The following is a 16,192-nucleotide window of genomic DNA, read 5'->3' as shown; positions in this document are numbered from 1 at the left end:
TCCGAATGATGCTATATTTAATCGACTTCGCCAACTTAGCACAGCGAGGCCGGGTGTATTGTTTCATGATGACTATGGAGTTAATGCCAATTATAGTTATTTGATCAGCGATGTTATACACTTACGCCAGATTCTGAGAAGACATCTCCCGAAGTCTTCATTCAACTGTGATGGTTTGTTTCACAAGGATACTACGACGGTAGCGTTCCTCGCTTTTAGCGGATACTATTTTATTGTGAGTTTTCTCGCTATTGCAGCTCTAGGTGGCATATGTGTACCGTTAGGTAAGTCAATAAGCCAATTCAATATATCCGGCGGCAACTAACCGCGCCCATTATAGCCACCGGCCTTACTCCAGAAGAGGCGCTGTACCTTTTGCAGAAGACCAAGACGACTTGCATGCTGGCAGAGAAGAGTATCTTAAGCACTGCCAGAAAAATAAGAGACTACTTTCAAAACCGCACTAACGAAAAATTAAACTTGATCACGTTAACCAGGGCAGAGACTGGGTTGGCGCCGCAATTAGAAATTGACCAAGGATTGAATTTCTCGCCAACAAGAGGATGCTTGGTTTTGTTTACTTCTGGGACAACTGGTCCACCAAAAGGGGTTGTTCTTCCCCGCCGCATGTTTCATTTCACAGCAGACATCGCATCCCAGGAAGTCGTCTACCTAGCATCGTGAGGCCAATGCCGGGCCTAGAAGCTTTTGGGAAATATTGAGGGAAGGAAAGGTCACGGAAATGAGCGTGTCCCCGACGCTAATCAGGAAATTGATGGAATACTACAATGATAACATCCGTCATCTGCCCTCTGAACAACGCAATCAATACATCAACGGAGCCCGACGCCTTGACACAGTATACAGCAGCGGGTCATCGCTTAGCTGTGCCACTTGGCAATTCTTTCCAGACGTTATCAATATCAGGGTAAGGAACGGGTACGGGATAACTGAGATGGGTGGAGGAGTGCTGGTGACGCCAACAGGTTCCGACGTTGCGGAAGTGCGTGTCTTGTCTCTTTCTAGGCTGCTGCTTGCTAATTGCTGTCTAGAGCTGTATCGGCAGACCTCTCTCGGGCGTAACGATAAAACTCTCGGATGGTGACCACGGAGAAATTCTAGTCAAAAGCCCCAACATGTTTATCGGGTACGGCTGGCTGATAGCTGTGTTGCCACGCTTGTTACTGACCTTGGTTGTAGATATGTCGATGATGAACTTGCCACGCGTGCTTCGTTCGACGAGCAAGGATTTTATAAAACAGGGGATCGTGCTCATCGCGTTGGCGATGATTATTATTTCGACGGCAGACTTTCATGCGACTGTTTGTATGCCCCTGATGCTTACTGCTCACTGCTGTCCTCGACAAAAACCAGAGCACTAACGTTTGTGTAGGGATTCGGTTTCATGAGTACACGATATCCATCCTGGAGCTGGAACACCGTCTGATGGATCTTCCATACGTTTCTGAAGCTCATGTGCTACCTGTGCGGGACCATGAAGTTGGTGGATTAGTGGCCGGCTTGATTCGACTTGGTAACGAATATACAAGGGTCAGCAGTGGTATTACTCTACGGTCTATCCGGGAGGACCTCTCTAGGGCCGGGGTGGTCCAATACAAACTACCTGCGCTGTTACGGGTCCTCAAACATGAGGAACAAGTCCCATCTACGGCCTCTGGAAAAATATTAAAGAAAGAAACGCTTGAGAAATATTTCAACGTATCCGATTATATGCCGTGTCAGTATGCTCAGGACGGCGTGGAATACTGGGGAAATAAGTTAGATGTAGAGGCTTCTACACGACCGGTTGACTGGGGAGGTCTGTAGTAAGGGTGATACGAGGGGAAAGCGTCACTTGTCACACCAAAAGTTGGGCGTGGCCCACGCCACACTTTTTGTGTGTAGTAGACCACCTTATATGCTATGCGACACACCCCCTAGCTCTAGCTGACCTAAATGCTAGAGCTATTTCTAGAGCATAGATCCTGGGCAAGGCATACTGCTGCCACTATGTGCTGCCACTATCTGCTGGATCTATCTGCTGGCTCTATCTGCTAGGCATCTTACAACTCTACTCGCTTTACCTCCTCTCTATTTTTTAGAGAGAGGCCGCCCTTATAGAGTAAATGTACTTCTAAGATATAGAAGTAGCCTTTTTAAAGAGTGCTCCTAATGGGATTCAAACGTTGTAGCAAGGTGGTTGCGCTATAGTGGGAAGTTACAGGGTGTAACCCTCCCAGGCTTATAACTGTCACACCAAAAGTTGGGCGTGGCCCACGCCACACTTTTGTGTGTGGTAGACCACCTTATATGCTATGCGACATCACTGAGGGCCGACATGTAGGGGGGGGCGGAAGCTAGTTACAGTCCGAAGTTCACCCGACGTTAGGTCTGTACAGTCTCTCGACCTCTTTTCCTTTTTTTTTTCCTTCATTTCCTTTAGCGGATCATCTAGGACTATTCTATTAGGAGTAATCTTCATGCTGTTGCACAATAGTACATAGGCGCAAGCGTCCTTAGCATCCTTCTCCCGACTCTCGTTCAATACTTCAAATGTTTGAACATCCCGTCTATTTCCACTTGGGCGACAGTAGTAGCAATTTCCGATCATTCCGCTGATTCCGACCAATGGCTAGAGACGCAGGACACCTCAATGCAGGGCATGAAGACCTTGCTATCAACAACACTCGAATGCGCCGCTTCCTCACTCTTGTTGCTCTCAAGACCACCGCCCGATTCTTTCGTCGCCAAGGCGCTTGCGTTCCTATTTCGAGACACTTAGTCGTCAAATCGGACGCCTTTGTCGACTTGACAGAAGGAGCGACAATGAGATATATCGCCAACTCTACCTGTGTCCCCATACCTAAGGTTTGGTGCTCATTTGTGCGCAATGGACGTGTATACCTTGTTATGGAGAGAATACGTGGCGAGTGTATCGCGAAAGAATGGGATGCTCGATCCAAAGAATCCAAGGACAAGCTCTTAGCGCAGTTGAAGCTTATGCTGGAAGAGATTAGGGCGCTTCAGCCTCGCCCTGGCACTGGAGTCGAGAGCTGCATTGGCGGGTCGTTATTCGATAGTCGCATGCCCCGTCCAGATCGCCGCTTTGGCCCTTTCCAAACCATACAAGAATTTCACTTGTGGCTAAGGGGCAACTTACAACCCTTAGTAGTCGAGAAGCCTGAGCAGGCGGCTGAACAAGATTGGGAGGACGTCAAGGAAATGGCCGCTCGACAGGACGGGCCTTGGCCCCGGCCAGTCTTCACGCACGGTGATTTGAACCCATGTAATATTATTCTCCGAGGGGATAAAGTTGTTGGCATTGTGGACTGGGAATTTTCGGGCTGGTACCCAAATTACTGGGAATATACATCTGCATGGTGCACCCAGATCTTGAGAACAGAGTGGCAGGGCCTACTCAGCAGCTTCCTTGAGCCATTTCCAGAGGAGTTAAAGATGGAAAGGACTAGGCAGAGGTGGTGGGGAGAGGTCTGAGCGAGCTCTCGACCGGCCAAGATATCAATACCGTTTCGAATTACAACCCTCGCCTAAGGGCAAATGTGTCACTCTAGCCTAAGCTATTCTATCGTCTAAGCGACAAGGGCTTGTCTGTGGGCTTAGAACAAGTGCAGCTTTATTTGCATACAACGCACTCTAGTATTTAGAGGTTTTTATTTTTCTAAAAGCTCCTTGCAGCTGTAAGCTTCTATCTATGCAGCAGCCTCCTACGTAATGTTTCGTGACTATAACCCTTGCTTCACGAACAATTCGTGTAACAGTGTAAGACACGACAAAACTGCACGTTACTATCTTTCCAGAATAGCCCAATGCCCTAATTTTCTTGGCTCTGCATCTCCCATTCGGCCACGGCTCAAACGGCCCCACGAAGCAGCAACGATGCCAGCCAAATTTTAATCGCTCCCGAACTTCTCAGCTGCAACAGCACTTGGTCTTTCCCTGGGATGACCTGACGCCTAATGCTCTACGTAAAGCGAAAATCTTGCTCTCTGTTCTTCATGATTCCTTTATCTGTTTACTAATCCTTTTGGAGCTAGAGAGATCGCATGACAACTACTCTCTTCTCTATTCTACTCAGTGACGTCAAGTACTAGTAGAGATGGTCTCCAACAAGAAACGTCTTTACGTCGCCCTCTATCCTAGTGGCGTCGTTAATAACGAAACGCGAAGGTGAAGAAGCCCCACCCTAGCAGCATGCCCTCCGACTTCTGGATCTAGACACTTACGCTTTAATCTGCTGAGAACAGGTACCATTGGGGCTTCCTAGTTGGGCCTAAGATCGAGGATAAAGACTCGATCAAAGGTATGCGCTACCATGTGAAGAATCCAATTTCTCAGGGTTGGGTGTACGAGGAAACAGAGCTACGCGACGTGCGGTCCACCAATAACCTACTCGTCCGCATCCTCGTCGCCAAGGTCTTGGATGAAGAGCTCCTTGCGGATATTTTTCGAGCTGTTCTTATTGTGCAGAATGATCCTAACTGGAGGTGTCGCACCTGGGTTGCAAATGCAGTGGTAGCGGCAAAGCAGAACGGCAGAGCTGTAGGTAGGGGAGTGCTAGATTGGGGAGAAATTGAGCGTGTCGCGAGATGGTTTGCTAGCGAGAAGGCAGCCGCCGGTCGCTTTAAGGATGTTGCATCGGCGCTGAAACCGAAGCCGACGTGGGACATGTTGCAAAACAAGGAGACTTTATCGTAGAAAAGACTCCATATTACACGGAACTTGCGGTCAAAGCTCGAACCACATGACTTGCTGCAATGCACAAGGCAGCAGCTATCGCGATGCCGTTGTAGGCGAGTCGCGGGCCCGGATATCAAGGCACAAAGGCACAAGGCATTAACCCTTGGTGCCTCAGTCCTCCCGGTCAGGTTACGCCCACAGGCGTCTTCTTGCATATGTAGTTATAACACAGCCCTCGTCGACTAGGTCCCTCAGATTGAGGAATTAAGGACCTTGAGACAATGTTATATTATAATTCGAGTTATTTGCTCTAAGCCCTGATCTTCGTGACCAACCCCTGTTGCACCTGACCTAACTGAAACCTGACGTCTATGCACCTCTGTACCATCTCTTATGTCCAGTGCTAACTGTCATGGTGTTCTATATTCATTGCATCCTCCGTGAACTAGAATCTCAAAAAGCCGCGCATGTCACAACAAGTCCAGCCAAGGTCTTGGTGAACGTGATCATCCCCGCTGTTGCATTCTAGGATGACACCGTCCATCTCCCTACCTGTACCTGTTCGCTGATACTTGGCGTTTTGAAACTGAGCCTATTCACCTGCATATACGTTTGAACTAGATCAACACTTAATCTGCACTGTCCAAGAGCACGCTTGACCTTTCCTTTGTACTCAATCAAAACTCCTCTGCACATCTTTGTCATAGGTATACTGAAAATCTTATTTTTATGACGTTTTCCAGAGATGCTAGAGACTAATAAACCCAATCTTCCTAAGGTGGATCAGACCTAACGGGATTTAGCATAGTCACTTCTCTTAGTTTATGTTCCCTGGAAAGAGCATTGCAGAAGTGTATGGGAGACCCGTCTATCCTCCTATATGTAAGGATTTGGGGTTGTTTTATCAACAGAAATCTCCTTAGTCTTTTGTTGCAGGGCCTAATGATCACGTCTCCGACGCCGTCAATATGCAACTTAAACTTGGTTAGTTTTGTAAACTCACAACACGCTTAATTTAATGTAGGGGTCGTTGCATAGTTCTTACCAAGATGTGCTGTGTTCTGTTATAATCCCCTTGTGTGAGCTTGACCTGATGAATGGGGACATATATCCATGTGAAGGACTTTTGCCTAAAAGGCTCAAAAATTGTAAAAATACTCTCTGCGGACGATTAAGCACGCGTGTAAGCATGTACTGCATACAATGACCTATAAGAAAGGAAATAGGTGATTCCCTTGAGGGCGTCAGTATCTGTCCATATAGCACCTAAATGACAAGTCGGTGAGGCCTTGTGGGTTGAAATACAACTGATGGGGGGTGGACAAGGAGTATCCTAGACCTAAAAACTTCCCGTCACGTCCTGCAGTGCAGCGAGTCCGAGCTAACAACTACTAAGAGCGGTCTGTTCTTGGTTGGGATGTTGTAATATACCTAAAACTTAAAGATAACATTGGACAGGCGCTCAGCTTTTTCTATAATGTAACTAGTACAGTCGGAACGTATGTTAGCTGGGAAGGGAAGTACTGCCAGGCGTTAGATGCCTTAAAGCCCTTGCCAGTCGATTAATAAGCAAATAAATGGTTTATTTGCAACCTCACGCACTTCCAGGAGCTTGCCACAGGCCCAGCTCTCGATCTAATCTAGAAATTCTTCGCGTACAACTCCTTTGGATAGGTCGAAAGCTGTCGCTAATTGGCCATAATGGTGTAGCGCGTAGTTAGGCATTGGATTTACGGAAAGCGAAAAGTCCCGAATTATAGCGTGAAGTTCTGGCGGTAAAGCTGTCATCCGCTTCGCTAGGCATAGCTCGTCTAATCTGAGATCCAAGTTAATCTGCGGGGGAACGTTCAGAGGTAATGCACCCCGCCATGGGCTCCTCTATAATAACGCAATCTACAGAGAGTGTAACTTGTCACTAAAGCCCCACACTGCATGTCCACGGCAGAAGACCTTTAGACAATCAACGTGCACAATGCTAGCCTCCCTATGATGTTGTCAACAGTCGAGATTGGCACAGAGCTGTACATCGTCGCAAGAAATACTATAAAGGTCGATGCTAAATGTTGATGGGCCATGTCCAGTTACTACAAAGCCTCGGCGAACAACTAACGTGCATCATGTTGGCGCGGTGAGTTGGACGGTTTCATCTCACAGCTGTGAATGAGGTCGCCCTCATGGAAAAGCAAACCACAAGCTCCGCATCGAGTATGGGTGCGAGCATGCAGCGTCTTGACCATTTTGGGCCTTGCCAGGTGAAATGATCTTTTTTTTGGTCTTCTCTACGAAGCAGTGCGGAGCGATTATGGGCTAAGGATTGAGGTTACGTCCAGGGCTAAGGCCGCACGTGACTATTAGCCCTGAATCCTTTGACTGCCAGCGGGGTCACGGGACCTATTTTTCTGACTTTCAGACTAAGTTAAAGACTCGCTGTAAAGAGTTATCTGCCTCGACAACTGCAACGTGAAATAGCCTCAAAGGCCGGCGCCCTACTCCTCTTCAGGGTGCGCGAGGTATAACATACCTTTTAATAGGTCTTAAAACTGCTAGTATCATTAATATTTCACTGATTCTTAGTAAAGCTATACATCTCTCAAGGCAAGATCTCACATCAAGCTTAGTCCTTTGCTCGACAGTAGTTGGAGCCTCGCTGAAAAAATACGTCTCCCTGCTGCTCACGTTAGATTTTCCGCGACAATAAGGTGAGATATAGTTGCATTGCACCCGTGAAGACTGCAGAACCACAATCGAGATTCAGTGCCGCAGAAACTCATCACCCAGAGGGAAGGGATTCTGTTTTCACGCAAGTAGCTCAGAGACTTTCTATATGCTTGGCGTTCTGCCGTTACGATATCTCCCTTCCCTGACTTGTTTTCTTTTAACCCTCTGCAGTCAACCGAAATGCAAGTACATTGCATGTTAGCACTAAGTACTTCGTACACAACGCCGATGTCGAATCGTGTCTGGTCAACGCCGAAAGCAAGAGTGGGGGGCCTGTTGTTGTTTCTGTTGAAGTGAGTGGAGCGAAGGTCATTGAGGTTCCGCCACGCAGGACACAGCAAATAGCGGTCACAACATCAGAAGCTGTAGTTACATGCACAAAGGCTGTATGCCTCGTGATGAGTCACGGTCCACAGACAGGCTCGCGGCATGAGGGCTCGTTGGAGGTCAGAGGCATCTAGTCCAACAAGAACTGGTCACAATGACCAGGGCTGGGAGCAAAAGACTTGATTCACGCAAAATATCGTGTGGTCGGTCCTATAGGCCCTTGGTTGCCCGACCTGCAGGACCCGACCAACCTTTTCCTTGGCCCGGACGACTGAGGCATAAAAAGGTCCAGAAGGTTACCACTGGCAACTGCAACAGTGCAACTACCGTAAGCATGCGATGGCACCGGCAAACCTTGCCTCAGCTTGGGACCTAATGCAACAGGAGCGAACCAACCGCATGATTAATCCGAGCTGCTTACAAATTAAGCATAAACACTACTTCCAAGTTTTTACGTACTTAAAATCTTGCCCTTAACCCACGTCAGTCTGGCCAGTCCCCAAGTTTAAACACTCACTTCGATCACTTGGACCTACCTAGCCTTTGCTCAAGTATACACCATGCCTATCAGCGAAACCAATTACGGACTGGTTCGCAAAGCGACTGGTGTAGCGGCCTTTGAGCGCATCCCAGTCCCAACGCTACCCGATGACTATCTGCTCATTCGCGTCGTTGCAGTTGCTGTAAATCCTACTGACTGGACAACCCTTGATGCACCAGGTGACAATGGGACGCTGGTGGGGTGTGATTGGGCAGGAACAGTGGAAGAGATTGGGCAAAATGTTGAGAAGGCTTTCAAAATAGGTGACAGAGTGGCTGGCTTTGCTCATGGAGGTGAGTTGAGTTTCGGCCCACGACGATCCACTTCCTTTTCGTCAATATGCCAATCGTATCTAATGATATGAGCTACTACATAACAAACACACTAATTTGTGTTCAATCCAATAGGCAACGACGCTAGGCCACAGACAGGCGCCTTCGCAAGATTCATTATAAACAAGGGCGATACAGTACTCCGGGTCCCCGATAACGTGCCATGGGAAGCAGCCGCATCTGTCCCGTGCGCCGTCGGGACGATGGGTCTTGGATTGTTCAAGTTCCTTTCGATACCATTCCCGGGACTCGAGTCCACCCAAAGCGGTCAAGACGATAACAAGACTGTTTTGATCTATGGAGGTTCAACGGCCACTGGAACTATTGCAATTCAGTTTGCGAAAATGTAAGTCGTGTAAACGATTAGCACGCATAACCTTTGAAGACTTATTCATTCATTCACATAGGGCCGGGTACACTGTTATTACGACGGCATCGCCTAAGCACTTTGAACTTGCCAAGGGTCGCGGCGCTGATTTGGTATTTGACTATGTGTGTCGACTGATCCTTTGCACAGCAGCTACCTCCCAGTCCAAGATTGCTAATCCAAGTGCAGCACTCCCCTACTGTGGGAGAAGACATCCGCAAGGCGACCGACGACAAGCTCATCAAAGTTCTGGATACAGTCAGTAAGAAGTCTTCTGCCGAAATTTGTGCTGAAGCGCTTAGTAGCAAGGGGGGAATCTACGTCAACCTACTGGGAGAGTACGACGCCCCACGTCCTGATGTTGAGTCCATCTTCTTTCTCGTCTATGGTATTACTGGCGAGAAGTATATCTTCGAGGGCAAGCATTGGGAAGCTCAACCTTCGTACTTCGAATTTGCCAAGAAGTTCTTCCCTATTGTGGAGAAGCTTTGGAGCGAGCGCAAGTGGACGGAACATCCACGTGAGGTCAGGCCTGGTGGCCTCCCTGCTGTGCTTGACGGTATGAAGGATATGAAGGAAGGTAAGATAAGTGGATATAAGCTTTTGTATCGTGTGGATGAGACCCAATGGCCACAGTAGGGTTAATGATCTGGTCTTGTCTATGGATGAGGTCCCGCAATGCTTTAATTCAGCATCAATATGACTATGGCCTCGAGCCCTCGTCGCGAAAAGGATAGCATCTAAAAGGAAAAGAACTATGCTGTGCCGCCGTGGAACGCGATGCAAGTCCACGACAAACTTCGGCTCATTGTCTAAGTGCAGTGCAAGTTGATAGAAGCTGCTGGGGAGTCTACGAGTACCTAACAAAAGGCGAAGTAGCCGTGGCCAAAGACTCTAGGAGCAATTCAAAAGCGATGCCCAGCTTCTGCTACAAAGACACAGCGGCGGTAGTTTATTGTGTGTCACTAGGTCAATTTATTTGGCAGTCTTATTTAGCCGCGCCTGGCTATACCGATAACAATCTGGCAGCTGTGTAGTTTCCCATGGTCTACCCAACAACAGGCCCACGATGCCGCTTGCGCAGGTAAATATGTTAGCCATGCCGTGACCGTTGAAGCCGGCGCAGATATATTGCCCGGGCAGCTCGGCCATGTCACCTACATAGGGTACTTTGTCCGGCGTGAAAGAGATAAGACCTGTCCAAGTCGCGTCAAGGCCCTCCCCAGAGCGTTCTGGCTCATGAGTGGTCCCAAAAAGCTTGGACAATCTCTGCATGATTTCTTCTGCGACCTCCGGTGTCTGCGACTCCTCGGCCTGAACGCCCTTGCCGACAGGTCTACCAACACTCACAACCACGGTTCCGTCCACAGGCTTCTGACAGAAGCCGTAAAACATGCGTGCGCTTTCGCGTAGCGCCATGGTGCTCCGGAAAGACTTGTGGCCGGACGCCACTGAGGGGGGAATCACGGATGCGACCTGGACCGCGAAAGGCGCGAGTCGCTCCGTAGTCAACTGGCTCAAGACACCTCCGGCATATGCGTTGGTGCAGTGAACCACCTTCTCTGCCGAGACGACGCCCCGGCTGGTTTGCACATGCAGTCCGGCACCGTCCTGTCGTATCTTCTCCACGAGACAGTGCGTCCATAGTTGAACGCCCTGTTCAATGACATGGTGGAGAATCCAGTGGACGAGCTTCATGGGATGAACAGATGCGGCCGGCCATTCATACGCAGCCGCAGCCCCCGGGCACGAGCTTCTTTCCTCTGCGGCAGCTCCGTACCAGCATTTGACGTCAAGGCTCGCCAAATTGCCGCCCGCGTCAAGATAGTCTTTGATATTCTTTTCCTCATCTTCAACAGCATCAAGCCCCAGACACACGTCAAATGTAGTGGTCAAATTGAAGTCGCATTGGATCTGGTTATCCCGAATGAATGCCGCTAGAAGCTTCAGGTTCTTCTCCTCTGTAGCCACAATGTTGAGTGCTTGCTCACTACCGTGCAAAGCCTGATAAGTCGAAAAGTTGCGAAAAGCATCTGGTCGAATGTGACCGGCATTGCGGCCTGTAGATCCAGAGACAGCCTCGCGAGCTTCGAGCATAAGAATTTCCTCGGCTTGAACCCCTCGCGCGACGAGGTTGTATGCCACCAAGGCGCCCGTCAGGCCAGATCCGATAATAACATAAGTAGCAGAGATAGGGGGAGTGTTTCTTTGATTGTGATTCAAGTACTTGAATGCTCGTGTAGTTCGTTGCCAGTACGAAAGACTGGCAGTCGGGAGTGGCATGTTAGGGCTGATGGCAGAAGACGCTGGCGCGTTATTCGCCATCTCGATGCTGAATTAGAAACAAGGTACGGAGTAGGGAGAGCTGCTCCTCTAGGCCTTGCAAGATACGATTGGGGGGGCGTCGTTGTATTGCATCGCTCTTAAATTCCCCGCCTCCTCGCCTTCCTATGCTTGTGTACACTGTAGAGATACTAGAAATCTCAAAGTAGGTTTACAAAACCGGCCACTTCCTAAAGCGGCCATGAGACAGCTCACTTACGGAGGTGTGCGGGAAGCTGACATTGATGGCCAGCATCGTCTCATTTAAACGCACATGCAAGGTACTTTTGTGGTCTGTCGCCTTTGTGAGAAGACGGAGGATGTTGGTGATCAGCACACTACACAGCTCCACTCAATTCTCCATGCTTATGATCTGGGCCTTGTCATCTCGGTCAGAAGACGGAGAAAATGCGTGGCGTGGCACGGACGCCAGCTCCGGCGGAGCCGTGTCTATCAAACCTTATTTGGCCAAGCTGCTGCATACGTACGGCCTTCCTCAGCCGTCGAGGTGATTGTAAGCGCACTACCTTGACAAACTCGCCCCAAGTCCTGGGGAGATTTTTTTTGTTTAATTTTATTTCGTTCATTTAATTTTTTTGGTGGCAAGGAGATCGAGTCCTCTCGTTCTCTCCTCATTCTTTTTTCCCATCATTTTCCACCAAATACCACCAAGCATCTGGTCACGTCCGTGGCGCTCCTGCGAAGTATCATACTGATAGACTCTCATTTACTAGCCAAACGACTAGTCTCGCAAACCGTCATGGCCATGGCCGCAGACTCGGCGAAAACATCCGACATTTCAGCCCATGATGAGGACAAGACGCTCCCAGCTTCGGCGCTGATGCCCCCTGCTGCTGCTGTGGCCGACGACGTTCCCAATGGAGGTGCCCAGGCTTGGCTACACGTTCTTGGGGCTTTCATGCTCTACTTCAACACCTGGGGTATTCTCAACACGTTTGGGGCCTTTCAAACCTTCTACAGCTCTGGCACCCTGTTTGTCCAGACTTCATCCAACATCTCGTGGATTGGCTCTATCCAAGCTTTTCTGGTCCTCTTCACGGGCTTTCTGTCGGGACCAATTTATGACCAAGGCTACCTGCGTGCCCTGCTGCTGGTCGGCTCATTTCTCATCGTCTTTGGGAATATGATGCTGAGTCTAGCCACTGATTATCCGCAGGTGCTCTTGGCCCAAGGCGTTTGTGTTGGGCTCGGTTCGGGTCTTATTTATGTGCCTGCTGTTGCAGTTTTGCCCACCTATTTCAACACGCGACTGGGTCTCGCCATCGGTCTTGCAGCCTCTGGATCAAGTATTGGCGGCATCATCTATCCTGTCGTTTTCTACAAGCTCATTAATCAGATCGGCTTCAGCTGGAGCGTACGCGTCGTCGGCTTCATAGCCTTGGCCACCCTCATCATCCCAAACCTAGTCATGAAGATGCGTGTCAAGCCGCCCAAGGCGCGTGCGCTGCTCGACACTTCTGCTCTATCCGACTGGCCGTTCCTCATTTTCACCTCGGCCACGCTGATTGGTTTCATGGGTCTCTATACTATGTTCTTCTATCTGTCCTACTACACCAAGGCCAGGCACATCACATCGACAGCTTTGTCGTTTTACCTCGTGCCGATCCTCAACGCAGCCTCGATCCTCGGGCGCGTCCTTCCCAATGCCGTCTCCGACAAAATCGGCGCTTTCAATCTCATCGGTCCTGGTGCTGTCATTGTTAGTGTCATTATTTTCGGCATGCTTGGCGCAAAGTCCGTTGCAAGTGTTGTCATCCTTGCTATTCTCTTTGGATTCTTTTCCGGTATATTCATCGCCCTGCCTCCAGTCTGCATTGTCCGACTCACGAAAGACCGCGCCAATATCGGCACGCGAATGGGCATGGCGTTTGGCATCATCGGTCTGGGCGTCTTTGTTGGTGGACCTGGCGGTGGTGCGATACTTGCTAGTGGCGGCGGCGACAATTTCAACGGCCTCTGGGTCTTCGGTGGCGCCGCGTCGCTGGTTTCTAGCGTCCTGTTTATGGTGGTCAGAGCTTGGAAAGCTGGCTGCAAAATGATCAAAGTATAGAGGACAGATAGACATCTGAGCGAGAATTCATAGAAAAGTCTTTTAAGTCACATCGAGTGGCGTCAGTCCATGATGCAGAATTTCTGCATGCGGAGCAATTATTTATAAATTCGAAAAATTCTCCAATAACAGATGTGTTTTGTAATGCGCTAAAGAGACTTCAATAAGGTGTAAAATCAAAGACAGATAATCTGACCCTTGTCAAACGGCAGAATGAGACTCCTCAAGTATAGGGAGGAACTCAGATAGCAAGTAATTGGTACTGCCGTCTTAGCATGGAAAACGCTTTGTAAACGAATTCTTACCATTCTAATTATCTTAGGGTAGCAGTTGGAAGCCTGGTATGCAGGTAAGTTTTAGTTGATTACCTGAAGAGAGGAATTCGTACGGATTACAACACGTAGCCCACACCAGTGTAATATTGATACTAAGAGAAGAAAAGAAGCTACAATGTCTAACCCAAATAGATTCAATAATGCATGTTTTGACTAGGTTGTCTAGTCTACAATCTTTCACCCTGTACATAATCATGCCCTCGCTGCTCTACTTGCGAATACGCGAATGTGAGCATAACTCTGCTACATCCCCTTGCATCATTCGATTTTAGCGTCGTACGAATATGCCGGGACGGCAGATGACGGAAATAATACAACCTCTAACGGATGAGATGAAGGTTCCGAATCCACAGTCGCAATTTCGACGTCAGTGACAGTGACGGGATGCTTTTTGGCCATCAACATCTCTTGCTTGTCGAAAACGGTCTCAGCATCTGAATTTTGAGTAGCGGCAGAATCCTCGGAATTCTTAGCAACCGCCGCAAGATTTGACATTTCGGGCGCCGTTGCAGTATCTGGCTCGTCCGCCTGGACAGCATCCTTGGCAATGTAAAAGTATGGACGATTGTTCTTGTACATGAGCTCATGCGTCTCCCGGACCTCACTGGAATGGACACAGTGGTGCCCGCCGTCTCGATCAATAGCAACACAACTATGCCAGGGTGACTTTTGGAAAAAGCCCTCTGGTGAGGGAACAAGAGCCACTGACAGCTTGGCCACCCCGGACGAAGGATGCATTGACAGGCGAACGTCCAAGGGCCGATTGGTACGAATGGCAAGCGTAAATGCCTCTGAACGCTGCATCATTTTCTTGGCCGAGTTCTTTTGTAGCTTCTGACGTTCACGATAGCTTTTACCGGCAAGAGTGCCGAACAACTCTGTCTGCAAAAACTTGACCATACCACAGTATGTTGAATTGGTATCCGAGTCAGCCTTGATGAGAGATTCGATCTGCTTGAGGGTGCTTCCGTATCGACTTTCAAGCAAGCTACGGCATTCATCGGTCGTTGAAAGGTATCTCTCTCGGGTCATGGCATTGGCGGACATCATGCCAATCAAGACTTGGGGATAGACGAATACTATGTAATCGAGTTTCTTTTCTTGGGCAATGGCACGAATTTCTTGGCCGTACTCCCAAGTCTCCTCGTCACTGACACCGATTATATCTGTGGCATGTTAGTGGAGCCAGCATTTCGGGGGAGGCACGATACTCGACTGACCATTAAATAAAATACCATCAGAGGCGATGTTGACCAAGGCACCGGGCTGATATACATTTTTAATAGCAACGGCTATGTCATTCAAGCGAGTCATGCCAAGTTCCTCACCCAGGTCGGGCAAGTGACCGAGGACTTTGTCATTGCGGTTGGCCTGGTGGGAAGGTACCGTTAGCAAGAATAGGATATGCGATAACTATAGATATCAAAAACGTACACTCTTACATGGGAATGCCGGCATTGTAAGCTGCACAGGTTCGTTCTTTCTCACCCAGTGAAACACGTGCCCAAGGAATTTGGGCTTGCCTGCCCATCTACCGGAGGGGAAGCTCGATTCCTTGCTAAAGTGAGTTCCAAATGACTCGAGCACATCGAGAACGAGGAGACATTTCTCGAAGTATTTGAGCTCTTCAGTCAACCAGGGAGAGCCGATCGGGGATTGCTGAGGCAGCCTAAATGTTTGTGTCACTGGGCCATCGTGTACTTGGGAGGGGGTGAGGACTGATGTAGGAGGTGGAAACATGTTCAAGAACATGTGGTAAGCTCGTTGGGGGAATACAAGACTGTGCAAGAGAGAATTGAAAGTGTAATTTGATAAACTTTTATGGTAGCAGGTAGCGTCTCCCTCGTGTCATACAGTTGAAATCTTGTTTCTTTATACGGGCTTCTACTAGAACCACATGGATCAAACTCAGAGCTGTAGCCACCTCCACTGTTATCGAAACTTATAAACGCTCGCAGTCTTCAGAAAATTTGACACGTGCCCATGTAGGATCGATTAGGAAGTTAAGACGAACCCAGGTCGCCGTTGATCCTCGGGTAAACAAACGCACAACTTGCATATCATCCAGGCTCACCACGAGTCACTCGTGCCTGTCTATCAACACTGCATACCATTGGAGAACCGTTGAGCCTCGCTGAAGTCTCTTTTGAGTACCATCGGAACGAAATCGTCCAAGTGTCGCGTAATATCCGCTTCTAAGAAGGCCATGGGACGCGTTACCGTTGTCTAGCTATGGTCGATTGTTTTGTTACACCCTGTTCAGCTTCAGCGCACGCCATGCTTACGAAAAAGTCCATATGTGTGTCAGACCGTTCACAAGATTAGTTTAATTTCTCCTTTTAGTTTGGAAATCAACTAGTGGAGATAGCAGGCATGCCAAGTCGAATTACAACTCGTGTTGCTGCAGTCCTTGCGAAGTCAGACGATCAAACTCCCCTCTCCTGGACTTTCGGTTAGGATGACAATGGTAGTTGCATATGC

General features: G+C 48.9%; 5 protein-coding genes across 5 annotated transcripts; 3 read left to right on the top strand and 2 right to left on the bottom strand.

Moving 5' to 3' along the window:
* Positions 1 to 4,117: 4,117 nt before the first annotated feature.
* On the top strand, positions 4,118 to 4,716 carry MAM_06652 (uncharacterized protein; the record flags this gene model as incomplete). Its single annotated transcript, XM_040825450.1, has 2 exons — positions 4,118 to 4,188; positions 4,266 to 4,716. The coding sequence occupies 2 exons, from the start codon at positions 4,118 to 4,120 to the stop codon at positions 4,714 to 4,716; spliced, it is 522 nt and encodes a 173-aa protein (XP_040676661.1).
* A 3,587-nt stretch (positions 4,717 to 8,303) lies between these two features.
* MAM_06651 (zinc-binding oxidoreductase ToxD) lies at positions 8,304 to 9,622 on the top strand (the record flags this gene model as incomplete). The annotated part of the gene is made up of 4 exons (XM_040825449.1): positions 8,304 to 8,577; positions 8,692 to 8,962; positions 9,024 to 9,108; positions 9,173 to 9,622. The coding sequence occupies 4 exons, from the start codon at positions 8,304 to 8,306 to the stop codon at positions 9,620 to 9,622; spliced, it is 1,080 nt and encodes a 359-aa protein (XP_040676660.1).
* Positions 9,623 to 9,958: 336 nt separating this feature from the next.
* Positions 9,959 to 11,308, bottom strand: MAM_06650 (FAD dependent oxidoreductase; the record flags this gene model as incomplete). The annotated part of the gene is made up of 1 exon (XM_040825448.1): positions 9,959 to 11,308. One exon carries the CDS (start codon positions 11,306 to 11,308, stop codon positions 9,959 to 9,961), a length of 1,350 nt encoding a protein of 449 aa, XP_040676659.1.
* A 757-nt stretch (positions 11,309 to 12,065) lies between these two features.
* Positions 12,066 to 13,376, top strand: MAM_06649 (Major facilitator superfamily domain, general substrate transporter; the record flags this gene model as incomplete). The annotated part of the gene is made up of 1 exon (XM_040825447.1): positions 12,066 to 13,376. One exon carries the CDS (start codon positions 12,066 to 12,068, stop codon positions 13,374 to 13,376), a length of 1,311 nt encoding a protein of 436 aa, XP_040676658.1.
* A 593-nt stretch (positions 13,377 to 13,969) lies between these two features.
* MAM_06648 (Pyoverdine biosynthesis) lies at positions 13,970 to 15,451 on the bottom strand (the record flags this gene model as incomplete). Its single annotated transcript, XM_040825446.1, has 3 exons — positions 13,970 to 14,877; positions 14,932 to 15,082; positions 15,146 to 15,451. 3 exons carry the CDS (start codon positions 15,449 to 15,451, stop codon positions 13,970 to 13,972), a joined length of 1,365 nt encoding a protein of 454 aa, XP_040676657.1.
* Between the last annotated feature and the right edge of the window lie 741 nt (positions 15,452 to 16,192).

The sequence above is a fragment of the Metarhizium album genome, assembly GCF_000804445.1.
Source record: "Metarhizium album ARSEF 1941 chromosome Unknown scaffold_22, whole genome shotgun sequence".
Taxonomy (NCBI): domain Eukaryota; kingdom Fungi; phylum Ascomycota; class Sordariomycetes; order Hypocreales; family Clavicipitaceae; genus Metarhizium; species Metarhizium album.
Note: the sequence above shows the minus strand (reverse complement) of the source record. Positions and strands in the feature narration are given on the sequence as shown.